At 43.8% G+C, this 20,443-nt stretch overlaps 1 protein-coding gene across 6 annotated transcripts in view; it reads right to left on the bottom strand.

The window, feature by feature from the left end:
- tns1b (tensin 1b) overlaps positions 1 to 20,443 on the bottom strand; it is a 277,921-nt gene that overhangs the window by 126,897 nt on the left and 130,581 nt on the right. For 2 of the 6 annotated variants that reach the window (XM_071340789.1, XM_071340791.1), the window contains exon 1: positions 3,698 to 4,348. The exons of the other annotated variants lie outside the window; for them this stretch is intronic. In XM_071340789.1, the coding sequence (XP_071196890.1) occupies positions 3,698 to 3,718 (21 nt within the window). In that variant the 5' untranslated portion in view covers positions 3,719 to 4,348. Of the gene's footprint in view, positions 1 to 3,697; positions 4,349 to 20,443 lie in introns of those variants that run through there. 6 annotated transcript variants of the gene reach the window in all.

Genomic DNA, 20,443 nt, shown 5'->3' with positions numbered 1-20,443 from the left:
ATATCGACTTCAGGCCTCAAACTCATGCCAATGTGTTTACTTCTCCTTTGTCCTTTCCTTCTAATCAGCAACATAGAACAGTCTCCCCCTAGCCAATCAATGATTGTACAATCATTTATCAATTACGTGCCACAGGGGAGAAAAAACGGACTCTGTTGTTGCCCTTGCTTGCTCTCACCTTTGGAACCCTACAACTAGCATTTTAGCACGTTAGCACCTTCTATGTGAGTTTCCCCGTATGATGCAGAGAATCTCGTACTTTTGGTCCCTGGAGAGAAACACATGTTGAACTAATTTAAGGGGACACTATGGGGATATGCATGACTTCCATATGGACAGGCATGACTGTCTCTGAATCTCTTTAAGGAAGGGTGAGGAGTTATAGAGGCTTAGATTGTAATCTGATCCCTGGGTTAAAAAGACATTCCCTACCAGTAACTATGTGGGGCCCAGGTGTCAACTAGTGACAGCAGGTAGTTGTTGGAGATGTCTCTCGTCAAACTGTCCCTGTAAACCAATTACAGTGTATCTGGCTTATAACTTTAAAGTGCTGGAACATGTTTAAAACAGGACCAGAAAAAAATAACTCATACATAACTTCTACCAGATCATAACAAACCGTATGTTTTGGATGATTTACCTAATGTGGATAATAGAATAGCCCTATGTTCTGTAGAGACATTAAAATGGTGAACCGTTATCTTTCCTGAGAAGGATTGAAACACACCCACACAGACTGCACCAAAACATAGATGGCAGACGTGATTAGCCATCACACACAGTACACTTACACGCGCTTGAACACGCACACAGAAGCTGTACTTATGTTTACCATCAAAGAGCACCTTTTATCATATCACCTTGTCCAGTTGTGAATTGGGAAGAGGAAAATAACACGGTGTGGGAGGGGAGGAGGAATGAAGCTGGTGCTGCTAAAATACACAACAGGAATGTAAACAAAGTGGTGCCGCACAAGATACGGTGTTCCCGTTTTACAGATACGGAATGAGGGTCTACAGATGTAGGATCTTAATTTGAGCCAGTTTGCTACAGTAGGAAAATAATCCTGCAGCAACAATAATTATTATGTAAATTATTATGTGGATTATAATTGATGTACATTTTTGTAGGGGTTGATACATTTTTCCTGACGGAGAATCTCATTTCAAAGTGGACATTCTAAGCTTTAGAAGCCTTTTAAAATCTCAAATACACTACAAGTTTAAAATGTCCTGTCCATTGCAGGAAAGTTATCCAGCAAGAGGGCGATCAAATTAAGATCCTACACCTGTATGATCAACTCTTGTTCCCCTGATTGCAGTGTGTGTGTGTGTGTGTGTGTGTGTGTGTGTGTGTGTGTGTGTGTGTGTGTGTGTGTGTGTGTGTGTGTGTGTGTGTGTGTGTGTGTGTGTGTGTGTAGGGCGGCACACAATTGGCCCAGCATCATCCGGGTTTGACCGGGGTAGGCCGTTATTGTTATTGTAAATAAGAATTTGTTCTTAACTGACTTGCCTAGTTAAATAAAGGTTAAATAAAAAAATATATATATAATAATTAAAAATATAAATATCCACGAAATGCAACAAGCCCCAAAGTTCCATAATGGGACATTTTTAAACAGACAGTCATCAAACAACATTCCTTAACACACAGTACAAAGCATTGCTCTGCCAAAATCCTCATTCAAATGTTTTAGGGGCAGAGTAAAATGGTGGACCTGGAATTCTAAAGTGCTCTTAAATCACAATTAGAGGCATGCAGCGCAAATAATAATAATGCTCTACATTCTACAGGATCTCAGTATACAGTCTATGTGGTTATAGGACATTATGTGAGACATTTTCACACACACACACACACACACACTCTCTCTCACACTCAAAACTCACACACACACCCCTTCATCACTCGCTCTCGCTCTCGCTCTCGCTCTAAAACTCAACTCTACTATTCATCTGTTTCCCTGGCTCGCTCGGTGATACAGTATTTTGTTGCATGGAGACATCTATCATGGCGTGTCCGATGTGGACTGCAGACTCCACTGCAGCAAAACTTAGCTAACAGACAGAATGTGAAAATAAATATGCTTCTACTACAAAACTGACAAAAGTCTCTCTCTGGTTCCCTGCCAATGGATGCTATAGGTACTGTATTCCCACACAAAACAAGCTTCATCCCGATGTTCTAGTGAGACGGTCCATATTGGTTTACGTTTCTCTTGGCCATACATTGCAAGGAATTCCTGATATGTTGAGGCAAGCGGGGAGGAATTCTGTCCAGGACTGGACTAATAATGGGAAGAAGCAAGAGGAGGAGAGATACTTGGAGACTGATGAACACGGGTGCGCCACACTCAAACACAAATACACACACACACACAGAATGGTTGTCTACATTACCTCTGGGATGTCTTTAAGAGCAAATACTGCTCATTTCCCACGAGCTCCAAACTCACTGATGAATACTCTCTAAGTTTTCTCCCTATGCTGTTGCTCTTTCCCCCCCAATTTGAGGCAAATTGGATGCAATTGCATCTGCTATAAGAGCCAAAAATTCCCAAACTGCTGTTAATTTCTCACGGTTGAGATGGATTGACTGTGGTTATTATTGGTCAGGGAGCAGGGTCAGGGTCTAGAGTGTCGGATGCTGCGTGGACACGTACATTTCTCACACACACACACACACACACACACACACACACACACACACACACACACACACACACACACACACACACACACACACACACACACACACACACACACACACACACACACACACACACACATTTAAGGAAAATGACTTCATGCAGTATGTCTCACCTCACAAGCATTATAAGGTATTATTAATAATATGGATGGACCCACAACTACGTATATGGAGCCTCTGAGTCAAAAGGGGAGTGAGCTACAGTAGAGGCAGAGATAACGGTACAGGGGAGAGGCAGGGCCGGCAGCACATGCAGACCCAGACGCACAAACACAAACAACCCTCAAGGGGAACACCTATTGCCCGCCACTTACAGCCATATTTGTCATTCCTGTCAGATACACACACAACTCTCCAACTTCCCCTCATTTTCTCTAACACACACCCTCAAAGAAGGCACACACACACACACACACACACACACACACACACACACACACACACACACACACACACACACACACACACACACACACACACACACAAACACACACAAAGACCCCTCAGTGAAGGGGAAGCAAAAGCCATTGTATGTCCTGTGAACAAGCTCTGAACAGTTTGACAACACGGGACCACCCAAAGCATGCTAAATGGACAATAACACGATGGTACTAATAAACTAACTACTGTCTACCACATGGAAGTGCATGTAGTGAACTGAAAGGTGATCCTCTATTTCACATGCACAGTGCACACACTCCTGTTCCCTTCTTATTCTGTCTCATTATTCTCGTTATGTCTGTCTGTCTGTCTGTCACACACACAGACACACACACACACACATCTGAGAACACTTAGAACTTGCTGTTTCTTTACACAGAACAAGCAAACACAGTGTGCCACTGCCAGGGTTTAATATTCCATTCACCGCTGGAGTTGCACAACCTAGACCAGAGACTACCTAGCTCAAATTCCAGACATAACTACCGGGTAAACAAGAGCTCTCCTCACAAACGAGAGGAGCGTGGGACCAGCCTGTTCTTCTTACCTGATACACAGCCGTAGCCATCCTCTCTCACTGTCTCTCCCTCTCCCTCTCTTTCACTCGTTCCTTCTTTTGCTGTTTCCACGTTTAGTGCGGCATCGTCCTTTCTTTCAGTGTGCAGAGAGGCAGAGAATGGCTTGCTTTGTCGGCATGCACACTAGATGGGGTAATCCAAAGACTGCCTACCGAGGCTGGAGAGATCGTGGAGGTGTGTGTGAGAGAGAGAGAGGTATGTATTTTTCTGGCTTCACAAGGCTCCACGCTAATAGCTCTGGCTTTTCGTTCCTCTTCCCCCTTGCCAGAAAAATGAGCATAAAAATGTCTCAAGTCTCTTTATACGGTCAAGTACCACGATGAGGGCCAAATAGTGAGCCCTAACACCCAAGATCTGGAACAGCGCACTGCAGCACTCAGCACCAACAAATTGGGAAAGTCTGGCTGCGGGCTATTGCTAATCCCCCCTTTCTCTCTCTCCACTCTCTCTCTTTCTCTCCTTGCTCTCCTCCCTCTCACTTAGTCACTCCTTCCTCCTTTACTCTCAATCTGAGCACATGCTCGCAAGCAAGGAGAGAGGGGAAAAAAATATCAGAAGTATATCTAGCTAAATTTCCCAAGGAGTGCAGGGGTTGGACTTGAGCTTGACACAAGACAAAAGCCCCCCCTTTTTCTCCCTCTCGTTGTTATCAGGTTACAGGTTAAATATGAGTTGACAAGCTCATGTCTTGCCTCTCTCTCGCTCTTTCACACACACATTCACAGACACAGTCACAAACACACACACACACACACACACACACACACACACACACACACACACACACACACACACACACACACACACACACACACACACACACACACACACACACACACACACACACACACACACACACACACACAAACTGAGAAGCTTCAGAAAAGCTCCAATCACCCCTGAAACAATAGTTTAGTCCTTGAGGGTCTTACAAATGACTAAAATAGAGACTGTGCAGTAATAATAATGGACCTACATTCATACAGATGTTGTTTACTGTATCCAGCTCGCTAATAATCACCTAAATGAAAGATAGACCATCAGGGAGCATAGAAAATTCAAAAAATGATGGATAGAGGATTATTTTGGGGAAATTGTGACGCAGAGGAAATGTTACACATTTTCAGTGCATCCCCCCAGATCTCATTGAAAATCGAATGCGACCTCTAGGCAAAATGAGTTTGTCACCCCTGGTTTAGTCCTTTGTGTTCGAGTGATCTATTGATACTATGATTCAGTTTCATATGGAAACAACCAAAGACTTTCAGCTACTAAACATCGTGATTTACATTTAATATAGTGCTTTTTCATGAAATCTAGTCAAAAATCTAAATCAAATTAGTGACAATTATCTACAGATTAAGGTAGCATTGAATACAAATAAACTTTAAAGCACCCACCCCCCCCACCCTCCCAGAGGAAAATGCCGACACTATTTCACCGTCATTTCCTGTCCTAGAGAGGAAATCCACGTTAAGGTTTCACCTCAGACGAATGACGAAGACTACTTATTCAGAAATTGGGTGTGGTAATTACGGCACTGACAGTAGTCGACGTAGCTAGCTAGCATGCTAACCTTATCTAGCTAGCTAGATAGCTGTCTTGCTAATCTTATCTAGCTAGCTAATGTTATCTGTTGCTGCTGTGTTTTGACTTTGTCATCTATTGTTATCTCCAAAGTTTTGGCATCATGATCATGCACACCACAAATGACACGTAACTATAACATACACCAATCAAAGCAGTGGAGCATGTAGTGAAGCAAAACTTTAGTGGTCAAAACCATTTATCTTGGGGCGACAGGGGGGAGCGGGATCGCAAAATTAAATCATATCACGCAATTATACCATTTATAAAACGGTCAGATATATATTTTTTACAAAAAATAAGTGAAAATTTACTGATTATCCAATGGGATTATGATAATTTTATGATAAAAAAGCACCCCCTATTTTAATTTGCTCCATGTCTCAGGCAACCAAGTGGACACAAGGCTGTTTGGATCATGTCAGTCGCAAAGAGGAATAACTTTGCTGCTGTTCTAATTAATAAACAATATTCAAAAAGCTAAATAACATGAATGAAAAGACAAATACTAGCAAGAGCAGTGTGCAGGTTCCTTTTTTTCATGATTAATAAACAATGCCATGCCGGTGGATGGTAACACTCAAATAAAACCCTGAAATGAAACAAATGTAGGCTGAAAATAATTAGGATATCATATCACAGGACAAGACACCGCATTCACACGGAATTGCACAAAGTGCACACTTCAGATTTGTCACTTCAAGACCAAATATATCATACTTGACAAAAATTATAACTATTGACTTAAATTGTTGAGCAACATCATGGGTAAGCTCTGGCCATCGTCTTTCAGCTCGAAAAAGTGGATTTCTACTGGTGTGGGCTTTGAAGCCTTCAGGCTAAATAAATAATAAGCATAGTATAGGCAAAGAACCACAATGTCCAAAGCGGTGAGTCTACACATAACAGTAATATGTTAAACATCCTTATGTTGTAGTAGCTGTCATATCCTCTGACAATAACAATGACATCATATTTCCATAACCTCAAGAGTATATTTGACAACTACAACAAACAGTAGTCGACTTTCAACAAGTACGCTACCACTTATGCTTATATGGCAGACATTTTGTAACACACAATTACACTATGTTCCGCATGGAAAGATTGACCATCTTCTTTGAAGTTGGGTCGGAATAATTACATGGCAGCACTTTCAAAGTAACACCTAGGCTAGGAGTTCGTCCCTGCAGTTGTGTTCACCAGATGCCTGTTCTGTGTGTGTTGTTTAATCCACAATTAATGACAAGGAGTAGGAAGGAAGGAAGGGTGGGTTGATGGGTGGGTGAGTGGGTGGGGGGAGGACACAATGCTTGTTGTATTAGCAACAAAACAACATGGTGGTTTACGTCAGCTAGCTAGCAAATACCATCATGTACAGTAAAGTAAATGAACGGACGAGACTCAATGGGTCTGGGAACTTCCCTGGTTTTTAAGGAGTGTGAATGTGTGTGAAGGCTATTCATAGGTGTGTTCAGTATCTTGGTGAGGTATGTGCAGTGTGTGTGAGAATATGCCTGAGTTAAGTGCTAATATGTTATGGGTCTGGCATATTTCCTGTGTCCTGGTTTTTATTAGCTGTATTATCCCCTTGTAGCTGCCTGTAATCAGCGCTGACACTCCCAGGACTCACCGTCAGGGAGGGAGGTGCCTGATGGGAGAGGTACAGTACAGTACCGCATCAGGGAAGAAAATACCAGTGTGCTTGTGGTGTGAAGGTATGAGCAAACAGACGCCTGCCGGAGCAAAATGGAATAAAGATGTGCATCCCACAGCTTTGCATTCCGGGAATGCCAGCGAGAGGAAACATATAGAAACAGAATGACTTGACTAGACTAAACAGATTATGTTTATATTAGGAAACTAAGACCATAGAACATGTTGCTACACATCACCAGAACATGTTGCTACACATCACCAGAACATCTTGCTACACATCACCAGAACACGTTGCTACACATCACCAGAACATGTTGCTACACATCACCAGAACATGTTGCTACACATCACCAGAACATCTTGCTACACATCACCAGAACACGTTGCTACACATCACCAGAACATGTTGCTACACATCACCAGAACATGTTGCTACACATCACCAGAACATCTTGCTACACATCACCAGAACACGTTGCTACACATCACCAGAACACGTTGCTACACATCACCAGAACATGTTGCTACACATCACCAGAACACGTTGCTACACATCACCAGAACACGTTGCTACACATCACCAGAACACGTTGCTACACATCACCAGAACATCCTGCTACACATCACCAGAACATGTTGCTACACATCACCAGAACACGTTGCTACACATCACCAGAACACGTTGCTACACATCACCAGAACATCTTGCTACACATCACCAGAACATGTTGCTACATATCACCAGAACACGTTGCTACACATCACCAGAACATCGTGCTACACATCACCAGAACATCTTGCTACACATCACCAGAACATCTTGCTACACATCACCAGACCTTTTTTTGACACTATCATAACAATAATGTGGGGTTTGTGGATTGAACTGATTGGGTGAAAGATAATAGAATACAATTGAATATATATTTTTTCATTGTCAAATGGAAATGTGTCTATTTGCTGTCTTTTATTGACGACCCCCTGGACACTGCACACATACATATTTCTCCAAGATGGCGTAGCAGTCGGACGTGTGTGTTTGTCTTTGTCTTATCCCGTGTCGTATCCCATGTAAATAGCCAGTTGTTTTTGTATATATCTTATTCTCACTTTCTATCTACAAACTAAATATACTTTCCTGCAACCCGCCTCACCCAATGTGGTACGGATCTGCTATTTTATTCCTTATAACTGGAATCTCCATCAGAAGCTAGCCAGCTAACTAGCTACTAGTCTTTGTTAGCCACGGCTAGCGGTCTTCACCTTAGGTTCGGTCACCAGCCAGCCTTAGCTCGGACAATACCTGCCAGTCTGCACAGCGCAATATCCACCCAGAGCATATCGGACTGCTTCTCTCTACCACATCACCGGATTCCTGCCGCTCCGAATCATTACACCGGATCATCTCAGCTAGCTAGCTGCAAACTACTAGTGGCTACTGTTAGCTAATGCCTCTGTCCCGAAGCAAGCACCAGTTAGCCTTGAGCTAGCCTCAAGCTAGGCCCATATACCAGCTAATTCTAGGGCTACAAATCCTCTTTTGCCAATTGGCCTGGACCATTTATTGTTGACACGGAACCCCGCAGATCCATCACGACTGGACTGCCGACGTGATCGCCCGATGTGGTCTCAACAGGCTATTCTGTTACGATGTCACCGAAGAACGATCTGCTATCCCCGGCCCGCTAGCTTTCTGAACGCTGTGTCCCCTGCTTGAATAGCGTAGTAGTGAGTACCGAACGGCACCCAGACTCACCTATTGCTGCTCTTTTGACCCTATGATCACTCGGCTGCACAGCTGATGCCCCCTGGACTGTTTCAATAACACGGTACCTCATTTTGTTTACCTGTCGGCCCCAGCCTCGAACTCAGGTCCTGTATGTACCTAACTGACCCACTCTGCCCATTCATTGCCATTTACCTGTTGTTGTCTTAGCTCTCCTGATCAACACCTGTGATTGCTTTATGCCTCTCTCTAATGTCAATATGCCTTGTCTACTGCTGTCTTGGCTAGTTCTTAATATTTATTTCACTGTAGAGCCCTCAGTCCCACTCAACTTGCCTTAGATAGCTCTTTTGTCCCACCCCACACATGTGGAGACCTCACCTGGCTTAACTAGTGCCTCCAGAGATGAAACCTCTCTCATCGTGACTCAACGCCTAGGTTTACCTCCACTGTACTCACATCCTACCATACCATTGTCTGTACATTATGCCCTGAACCGACACAGCATTCACGCCCATAAATCTGCTTGTTTGATTCTCTGTTCCCAATGCACTAGACGACCAGTTCTTATAGCCTTTAGCCGTACCCTCGTCCTACTCCTCCTCTGTTCCTCTGGGGATGTAGAGGATAACCCATGCCCTGTAGACACCCGTTCCAATTTTATTCCCCAGGCGCTATCATTTGTTGACTTCCGTAACCGTAAAAGCCTTGGTTTCATGCATGTTAACATCAGAAGCCTCCTCCCTAAGTTTGTTTTATTCACTGCTTTAGCACACTCCGCCAACCCTGATGTCCTAGCCGTGTCTGAATCCTGGCTTAGGAAGGCCACCAAAAATTCTGACATTTCCATCCCCAACTACAACATTTTCTGCCAAGATAGAACTGCCAAAGGGGGCGGAGTTGCAATCTACTGCAGAGATAGTCTGCAGAGTTCTGTCATGCTATCCAGGTCTGTGCCCAAACAGTTTGAGCTTCTACTTTTAAAAATCCACCTTTCCAGAAATAAGTCTCTTGCCGCTTGTTATAGACCCCCCTCAACCCCCAACTGGGCCCTGGACACCATATGTGAATTAGTTGCCCCCCATTCATCTTCAGAGTTTGTACTGTTAGGTGACCTAACCTGGGATATGCTTAACACCCCAGCCGTCCTACAATTTAAGCTAGATGCCCTCAATCTCACACAAATTATCAAGGAACCTACCAGGTACAACCCTAAATCCGTAAACACGAGCACCCTCATAGATATCATCCTGACCAACCTGCCCTCTAAATACACCTCTGCTGTCTTCAACCAGGATCTCAGCAATCACTGCCTCATTGCCTGCGTCCATAATGGGTCCCCGGTCAAACGACCACCCTTCATCATTGTCAAACATCATCTAAAACACTTCAGCTAGCACGCCTTTCTAATTGACCTGGCCCGGGTATCATGGAAGGATATTGACCTCATTCCGTCAGTAGAGGATGCCTGGTTATTCTTTAAATGTGCTTTCCTCACCATCTTAAATAAGCATGCCCCATTCAAAAAATGTAGAACTAAGAACAGATACAGCCCTTGGTTCACTCCAGACTTGACTGCCCTTGACCAGCACAAAAACATCCTGTGACGTACTGCATTAGCATCCAATAGCCACCGCGATATGCGACTTTTCAGGGAAATTAGGAACCAATATACACAGGCAGTTAGGAAAGCAAAGGCTAGCTTTTTCAAACAGAAATGTGCAACCTGTAGCACAAACTCCAAAAAGTTCTGGGACACTGTAAATTCCATGGAGAATAAGAGCACCTCCTCCCAGCTGCCCACTGCACTGAGGCTAGGAAACATTGTCACCACCGATAAATTGACGATATTCGAGAATTTCAATTAGCATTTTTCTACGGCTGGCCATGCTTCCCACCTGGCTACCCCTACCCCGGCCAAACGCTCTGCACCCCCCACAGCAACTTGCCCAATCCTCCCCCACTTCTCCTTCACCCAAATCCAGATAGCTAATGTTCTGAAAGAGCTGCAAAATCTGAACCCATACAAATCAGCCGGGCTAGACAATCTGGACCCTCTCTTTCTAAAATTATCCGCTGCAATTGTTGCAAGCCCTATTACTAGGCTGTTCAACCTCTCTTTCGTATCGTCTGATATCCCTAAAGACTGGAATGCTGCCGAGGTCATCCCCAGCTCCAAAGGGGGAGACACTCTAGACCCAAACTTTTACAGACCTATATCACCCTACCCTGCCTTTCTAAAGTCTTCGAAAGCCAAGTTCTCAAACAGATCACCGATGATTTCGATTCCGACCGTACCTCGTCTTCATCGACCTGGCCAAGGCTTTCGACTCTGTCAATCACCGCATTTTTATCGGCAGACTCAATAGCCTTGGTTTCTCAAATGACTGCCTCGCCTGGTTCACCACCTACTTCTCAGATTGAGTTCAGTGTGTCAAACCAGAGGGCCTGTTGTCTGGACCTCTGGCAGTCTCTATGGGGGTGCACAGGTTAAATTCTCGGGCCAACTCTTTTCTCTGTATATATCAATGAAGTCGCTCTTGCTGCTGGTGATTCTCTGATCCACCTCTACGCAGACGATACCATTCGGTATACTTCTGGCCCTTCTTTGGACACTGTGTTAACAAAACTCCAGATGAGCTTCAATGCCATACAACACTCCTTCTGTGGCCTCCAACTGCTCTTAAATGCAAATAAAACTAAATACATGCTCTTCAACCGATCGCTGCCTGCACCCGCCCGCCCGTCTAGCATCACTACTCTGGACGGTTCTGACTTAGAATATGTGGACAACTACAAATACCTAGGTGTCTGGTTAGACTGTAAACTCTCCTTCCAGACTCACATTAAGCATCTCCAATCCAAAATTAAATCTAGAATCGGCTTCCCATCTCGCAACAAAGCATCCTTCACTTACGATGCTAAACATACCCTCGTAAAACTGACTATCCTACCGATCCTCGACTTCGGCGATGTCATTTACAAAATAGCATCCAACACTCTACTCAGCAAATTGGATGTAGTCTATCACAGTGCCATCCATTTTGTCACCAAAGCCCCATATACTACCCACCACTGCGACCTGTATGCTCTCGTTGGCTGGCCCTCGCTTCATATTTGTCGCCAAAACTACTGGCTCCAGGTCATCTATAAGTCTTTGCTAGGTAAAGCCACGCCTTATCTCAGCTCACTGGTCACCATAGCAGCACCCACCCGTAGCATGAGCTCCAGCAGGTATATTTCACTGGTCATCACCAAAGCCAACTCCTGCTTTGGCCGCCTTTCCTTCCAGTTCTCTGCTGCCAATGACAGGAACAAATTGCAAAAATCAATGAAGCTGGAGACTTATATCCCCCTCACTAACTTTAAGCATCAGCTGTCAGAGCAGCTTACCAATCATTGCACCTGTACACAGCCCATCTGTAAATAGCCCACCCAACTACCTCATCCCCATATTGTTATTTATTATTTTGCTCCTTTGCACCCCAGTATCCCAGTATCTCTACTTGCACATCATCTTCTGCGCATCTATCACTCCAGTGTTAATGCTAAATTGTAATTTTTTCGCCACTATGGCCTATTTATTGCCTTACCTCCCTAATCTTACTACATTTGCACACACTGTATATATATTTTTTCAATTGTGTTATTGACAGTACGTTTGTTTATCCCATGTGTAACTCTGTGTTGTTTGTGTCACACTGCTTTGCTTTATCTTGGCCAGGTCGCAGTTGTAAATAAGAACTTGTTCTCAACTGGCCTACCTGGTTAAATAAAGGTGAAATAAATAAAACAATTAAAAATACAGTATACAGGTGAGGGCACTAAAAAGTTAGGTCACATTGGCAGAGCAATTGCCGCAATGCTTGTGCAACACAGAGCTCTATGATCTACCAGTGGCGGATCAGCTGTAGTTAGCTGACCGGCATGCCTGACCGCTCAGAACATGATGGCAGACAGAGTGATGGAGAGAGTTTCTGGGCGAGGACACAGGACACAGCTGTCTCTGTTCTAAGGCAGAGTCTCCTGAGGCTGACTCAGGGTTTCTCAACATCAACACCAGTCCCCCCGTGGAACATCAGAACAACGCACAGGCAACGCTAGCGTGTCACAGCAAGTGAATGTCAACACCAGGGCTACATTGTACATTATTCAGGCCTGGTTGAATGAATTGTCGCAGGATGGTTGCGTAAGTGAGAGGGGATCAGATATAACTCATCTTTAGTCAGGCTTTGATAGGTATACACATTCAGTATTCAATCAGCATCAATCGGTATCAATTCATGGTCAGGTTTACCCATCTTTCATCATACTTCTGTCTCTGTCTTTCTTTTTGTTCTCTCTTCTTCTCTCTCCCCCATTCATACTCTTACTCACTTGGCCTCTTTGCATTCTTTCCAGAGACTCTTGATTACTCCATCTTGCCAAAGGTTGGGCGTTTCTGTTTGTCTTCTCTCCTGTATCTATGCACGTGGCGCATTCACTTAGAAAAGACGCAGCCATATGCGCTACAACTCAGCACCGGAAAAGACAGAGGCGAGGAGTGAGGAGAACAACTCAACATATGTATTTCGTCTTGGCGTACAGTTGACTTGAAAGGACACACGTTCTATGTGCAATCATTCTCCACATGTGTTACAAGGCCCTGCCAGCACTGTAGGCAGTGAAAGTTATTTGAACCCTAACACAGTGACACGTCCACTAGCACAGTGGTTCTGATTCCATTACTAGGGATCTGCCAGGTGGTGCACATTTTTGTTCTAACCCAGCACTAACACACCTGATTAAAATTGAACCTACAGTTGAGTCTTCAAAACAACAGGCGGTCAGATATCAAATACAACCGTAATACCCATTAAAGCATCTCTTCATAACTCAATAAGAATCACCAAACCCTGTCCATATGACTGATCCCATGGCCAATGTGTTGCTGTGTTCTTTTGTTTCCTTTGGAATGTACAGGACATCACTGGGCAGGGGCAAGAATGACGCCCAATCCCATGACTTATAATTAAATGATCTTTAAGACTGTACCAGATTGTTGATTTGATATAAAGACTGATAACACCTGATGTAGATGGCTGGTCACTTGAACAGATCTCTCAACTTGCTGATCTTGTGGCAAAGACCAAATGCATTCACAAAATATATACCCTTCTCCTTTCTGCTCTTCCCCTTCACCGGCTCGCAGTGCCGCCCATATCCCACATGGATAGCAACTTCCACACCCATTTCCTGGGTATCAGGTTTTCTCTGCGGGAGATTACCACCCATCACCACCCCCCCCCCCCACTCCCACCTCCGTCCCTTTCTTCACTCCATCCCAAGTGAGTGCAGTCTCAATCATACAAAAGGAAGGAAGTTCTCAGAGCTGTTCCTTGAAGGATTCCACCAACAGCTTTTGGACTTGAAGGCATCGGCTCACACTCGAAGCGAGATGGGGGTCGACCCAGTTGAGATGTTGGACTGTTTGTCTTTCAACTCACTGTTACCTAAGAGGAATGAAGACTTATTACAACGGTACATCATATCTATCCGATGATATGGCCTTTGTCTGAGTGGAGAGTACAGATGTAGGATCTGCATTTGATCTCCCTGATGCAGGAGAACTTTCCTGCAATCCAAAACTTTTTAAACCTGTAGTGTATTTGAGGTTTAAAACAGCTTATGAAAAATGTATCAACCCCTACAAAAATGTCCATTAATTATAATCCACATACTAATATTTGCTGCAGGATTATTTTCCTTCTGTAGCAAACCGGTTCAAATGAAGATCCTAGTTCTGTACAGTATTGTCTGCAGTGTGAATAAACACACCCTGAAATTAGGAAAAAGGCCCTGCTTCTAAAACCATTGTTTTCATGTGTTACCGACTAACATAGATCATTTTGATTTGATCTGATTTTTGGGTGTTAAACGGTCAAAGAACACAAGTAGAGAGAGTGGCATGGGTGTGGGGCTAGGGTTTGAAAATGGGAATGAGATGATGGGATGTGTGAGACTTGGTTCCAAAGCTGTTTCATAGGACTTCTAGGGGTTGGGTGACTAGCACTGAGGAATAAAGAAGAAACTATGTTTTTTTAACTGAACTTGGAAACTGAAATGGGGGCAGAAGCAGAGAACTAGGGTGGGTCGAAAAGAGGAATGAGAAGCAGAACATCCTCTGGCACATTTCCTCTTACGCATTTCTCTTTGCCATTCTAAGCAGAAAATCCCTCGTGCCCATTCTTCTTCCATGCCAAACTCTTACTCTGGCCAAAATCTAAGATAATGACAAAGCGTCCATCGTCCTCTGCAACAACGACACAGCTTTCCAATTACCCTCTGCGCGATAAATCAGCCTCCAATAGCAAAGTATCGTATCTGAGGTAAAGTCACTGGAACAGGAGAGGAGCAAGCACATGCCAAATGATCTTGACAGCTGCTGGTGCGGGAGGTAAGTAAGGTTAAGCAAGACGGAACAAGAGATTAAGGAAGGACAAGACAGACTCTGCTGGGGTTGTGTTCCAAAAACTTACCTCAGAGAGGATGAGATACACATCTCTCTCCAACTAAATACTGGTGGGGCCTGAATCTAAATGTACTGTACGTATGTACAGTATATATTTTAGGACACTCTCAGCCTCACCCCACTAAAATATACACTGCACTAATTCACTTGAAGGAGCTCCTACTAATTTGGGGTGTTTTCTTACTCAACATTTTTCGATAGCCCCTGTGTTTTCAGTTGATATCTAGATTTATACATGCACCTAGCTTTGTCAGCAGTGGAAGTTAGCTAGCAGTGAAGTTGAGACAGCTAGACACAGACATATAAATCAGACTTCTGTTCCCTTCAGGTGAGTAGAAAGCTGGGCCAGCTAAAGCAACCAAACCACCATACCAAAGACGTGTCTCTGAGCTTACGTGTATAAACAGGTGCCTGGATGTGTCAAAAAGGTAGAGACAGTAAATAAAGAGAAATAACGAACAGTCATTGTTCTCACGCCAATTAGTGTTTTTTATTAAATTACCACCAAAACAGAGAAAAATGCTGAATAGACCATTATGCTATTATGAATACACATCTGAATCATGAAATTGGAAAATATTCAGGGACAGTCTTCATGTTTTTTTCTCTTCCTTTTGACTCACAATGGAAAAAGCATGTGGACAGCACATGGCAACTGCCAATGTTTGGGCCAAACCAACTGGGTTTCAGTCATTGATGTACTGTATGTTCAACTCTGGGCCACACCTAGCCATGACAAAGGTTCCATGTCATCATGAGACTACACCTAGATCTAAGACTACAAGGATTACACACAAGATGACTCCAGTTGCTATTTTTCTGGGCTAAAGACGGGCTATTGCGTATTCTGGCAAAGCATTGTCTTCTGTGCCCAGTGTCCACAACTGAACATTGAATGCTGAAGTTGGCCAATGGTAGTTCCAGTAGCAAGAGGAGGGGAGTGTTATTGACTATAACAACACAAAAAGCTTGATACATGGTGGGAGCATTCGGCTAACACCACAGTCATCCAAGCTACCACTACATTTAGCTAAACAAGATGGCTGAACTGCAGCTCGTCCAGTGGCAAAAACAATAAACAACATGGCCATAACTCTCACATTATCAGCGGGTAATATAATTAAACTAGCTCTCATGCCTGGACCTATCTGGCCAAGGGAAACGGAGCGAGGAGTAGCAAAAACAGCCTTCCAAAAGTGCCCAAAATGGCTGTCCAGTCCAAACAAAAACATGCTTTTCTTTTGAGGTTAAAAAAATAGAGATGGATGGTGAGGGAATTGTAGGGGAGGCAGGGGAAAATGAAAACATACTTCATCACTGTGGAAGGAAGAAAGAAATAATAGGTAGGAGTTAAGTAGGTAGGAGGTAGGTTGGTAACCTAGCCTAACAGGTAGCCTACCAGTAACTAAAAGGTTGCTCGTTCAAATCCCAAAGACGATAATCTGGCGATGTGTCCTTGAGCAAGGCACTTAACCCTAATTGCTCCTGTAAGTCGCTATGGATGAGAGCGTCTGCTAAAATGTAGGAGGAGTGATTAGTTAGTGTGTATTTGTGTTCTCGCACTCTGCTTTCTCAGTCCTGCCTACTCATTTCCTTCCAAAAACACACTTTATGCCAGTAGCTGTATCTCTGGCCTGGTTGGTGCTTCTTTCAATCCCAGACTAACTCCTATGAAAGTCTCCAATGTTCTCTGGAAATTGGCTCAACTTCAAATAATGCAACAAGTAATTTAATTGCCAGAGCATTTTGGCAAGGACTATAGTCAACTGACAACATGTTTGGTGAAGGAAAAAATGGAGTGGCAGAATCAGACTTGAATCATGAATGTTTGTTCAAAGAACAATTATTTTGCCATGGCTTATGTACAGTGTGCAGACTGCTACTACACAGAGCTCCATTTAGGATTTTTCTCAGGCTTTTTAAAGTCCTCTTTTCTTGCACATGGGCCATCTTGTAAAATCAAACTGACAATCGAAAACATTTACAGAGGAAGGATTTAGCCAGGCAGTGACTGATTCCACAAACAGTAATTAAGTCTGACGACTCTGGCTGGATGTAAGCCCCTTTGAGTTTCTAATCTACACACATTTCTCTGGCACGTCCGATAGCGGTTCACTCTAACATTTTTGGCTCCCGCCAACGGCCGCCTAATGCTTTTTATGAACCTCCTGTCTGGGTATGGACGGAGTAATACCCTCAACCCTACTCAACCCCACCCATCGAAAAAAAGAAAACTTCCCACAAAATGTTTTCATCTGCTTCCCATTTGGTTGTGTGATAACGTTATTACGACCTTGTAGAAACGTTTTGGGAGTCGATAATTGTTCGTTGGATACACACTCTCGCCAGAGCCTAATGAATAATTGTGCTTTCCCTCTTAACCCCATTCACCTATATTTACGATGCACTGGAGACGTACACTTCATTTTGCTCGCCTTTGGAATTAACATCAGGTCCAACCCACAGACTAGCCCCCGAGACTTGGCTGAAACTGGCTTTAGCTGAGTCCAAGGCAGTAGCACTGAACCGTTACTGAACAGCTATATTTATTACAGTAGATACAATTACTGATGGTGTCACATAAAGCTGAAATAAAAATATTAAATAAGCAAGATAGATAGCGACCAAAATAGACACTCTAAAGCTGGTAGTACACCAATCTAGTCTGCCATCAAAACCCACCAACCAATGAAGGTCCCTCCACCCATAAACCCTAGTATAGAAACTTTTGTTGATCACTCCACCTCAGTGCACCACAGCTCAAAAGGTACCATTGACTTCATGGCAGACACCGTCAGTACTCCACATTGCCACTCCATCTACAGTCTGTGGGAAGGGACAGGCTGTATTATGTCTGATTAAGAGCTATGTAGAGGCCCTAGGTTTTACCTTTCTGAACTGTTCTCACAGCGGTGGAGTGGGAGAGTCCCACAAAGACTGGCTCTTCCTTTCTGTGACGGGACTGAGATTCTATCTATACTGAGCAGGCCCAAAGACCCCCAGAATAGTGTTAACAAGGAGAACATGGAGGTGTGGCGTAAAGGGTAGTGGAAAGGTTAATTTGTCACTGGTATTTTGCTAGTCAATGACATGACAGCACAGAGCAAACAGCACCTGTACACAGATATGACTTCGCTTCTCCATCTACTTGGCACCAGACAGCAAAATATACACAAACATCGAAGTGACACCTCACGTTGGTTTGGATAAAACTCTGTTTCCCATGGGTAACAGTGGAATGACAATCCTCTCCCACAAGTCCTCATCCCACAAATCTCCATCTGCTGTTTCTGCTGCCTCTATTAATCTTTCCACTCTCTCCCTTTCCCTATCTCCAAATGCTCCCGACATACTCACTTGCACACTTTAAATGTACATGCTCTTCCTCTCTCTCTCACAGAAACAGAAAACACAGACCCGGACACATACACAGTCACCGAAACATACTGTTGTTACACTCAGTCTGACCATTTGTTTTTAGTAGCGGAGGTTATGCAGGGAGTACGTGTACGTCTTATCTAAATATGGATGTGGAGATTTAGCCCTGTAGCGAGTCAGTGTGGAAACTGTCTCCGCATGAGTGATTTATTACTCATGATTTATTACCACCACTTGGATTCCAAAAGTACAAGATCACATATGAATCAAAACGGAGCATGGGGGGCAATGGGACCATCTTAACCTCACTTCTTTGGTTGGAAATTATGAATTAATAATTAACTCATGTCCTCAGGCCATGCTAGCTTGATTGACTGCTGATAGCGATCAAGCGAGCCTTTATCAACTATCATTTATTACATTAAAACCTTTTCATGTCAAGGCTAAAAGTGAATTGCAAGCTGCCAAGGATAATTGCAGAGGGAACATTTCTATGATTAGAGAAAAGGGAGGTTTGTCCATTTTTTTCCATGTTTGCTGATTGGGAGTATTTTGAATCGTACTGTCATCACAATTTAATGAAGAAAGAGCATCTGCGTTCCGGACCCGTCTTCACAAATCAACCTTGGCTTCACAGAATTCCCAAACACATTTCTTCCTAGCAAAGAACTCCAACAACAACACCAACAAGAGAGAACACTATTTCATCTTTTGTTATTTCAGGCTTTATACAGTATGCCCCCCCCAACTCATTTTATTGGTTTCAATCTTATTACTAACGTCAGATTAGTCGTGGGGTCATGAATGTGATGTGAAAACAGGACGTGTGTGTATTTGTTGCGGGGAGTGTTGATTGAAATACAGTTTGTTGTCATTTTAAGAACCATCAGACCGTGGAGATAAGAGGTCACATGGGCTGGTCATTACTTACTGCTTCAGAACTTTCCCTCAAAACAATGGGCGGCTATTTATTTACTTATGTATTTAATCATTTATCTGAGTTGGTCAAAACTGTATGCTAGACACCCTTGGTAGAGCATGTGTGGAGTAGGCATTGTGGTGCTCGTGTGAATTTTCTTTCTTTTTCGACTTCAGACAAACATTGTTTTGTTTTCTTTTACATTGAATTAGACAATCATCCACCAGATGCATTGCGCTTTAGCTTGTGCTAATTTGTCTTCACCACTCCTATGAGACTGACTGGTAAACCATTGGCACCCTTTGCCCCCCTTGCCAGGCCGCTTTGCACCCCTGGTATTTCCTGTCAGTCCGAGCTGGAGTAGGGTAGTGGGTAGAGCTGGCAGCTCCGGACCATTTCAGTAATGGCTGCCAGATGAAGGGCGGTGATGTATGGTCTGGGTGTGTTTGTGCCTGTGTGCATGTGTGTGTGTGTGTGTGTGTGCGCATTGAGGAGGGTGGGTGCTATAAGTCTAAAGTCTCCACACCAAGCCCTCCCTCCCTGCCTTTCTCTTTCCCTTTCCTCCACTCCGTCCCATCTTCTTCTATGTGCCCCTGCTTCAAAAACAAGTCCATCATGTAACAAGCCAGTAGACAATGCAGCGAGGGGTTCATTTTTAGAAGGGGGTGATCTCGAACATGCAAGGGTTCAGCCAAATCAAACACATACTGGGACAGCTTGCAGTTGTTTTCAGATTCCTCCGATGTTCGGAGTGCAGGAACACTGTTCCAGGCGAGGCCCCATCCGCCTCATCAACAGAACATTTCCTTCTAATAAGCTCTGCTTGGCTTTGGTGGAGAGAGAGAGAGTAGAGCTCACCAGAGCACTAAGCGCCAACGGAGGATAATAGTCTTCGTACAGTTACACTTGGAATGTTCTGTCACAATGCCTACATA

The sequence above is a fragment of the Salvelinus alpinus genome, chromosome 14 (genome assembly GCF_045679555.1).
Source record: "Salvelinus alpinus chromosome 14, SLU_Salpinus.1, whole genome shotgun sequence".
Taxonomy (NCBI): Eukaryota; Metazoa; Chordata; class Actinopteri; order Salmoniformes; family Salmonidae; genus Salvelinus; species Salvelinus alpinus.
This window is presented reverse-complemented; position numbering and strand designations above follow the sequence as displayed.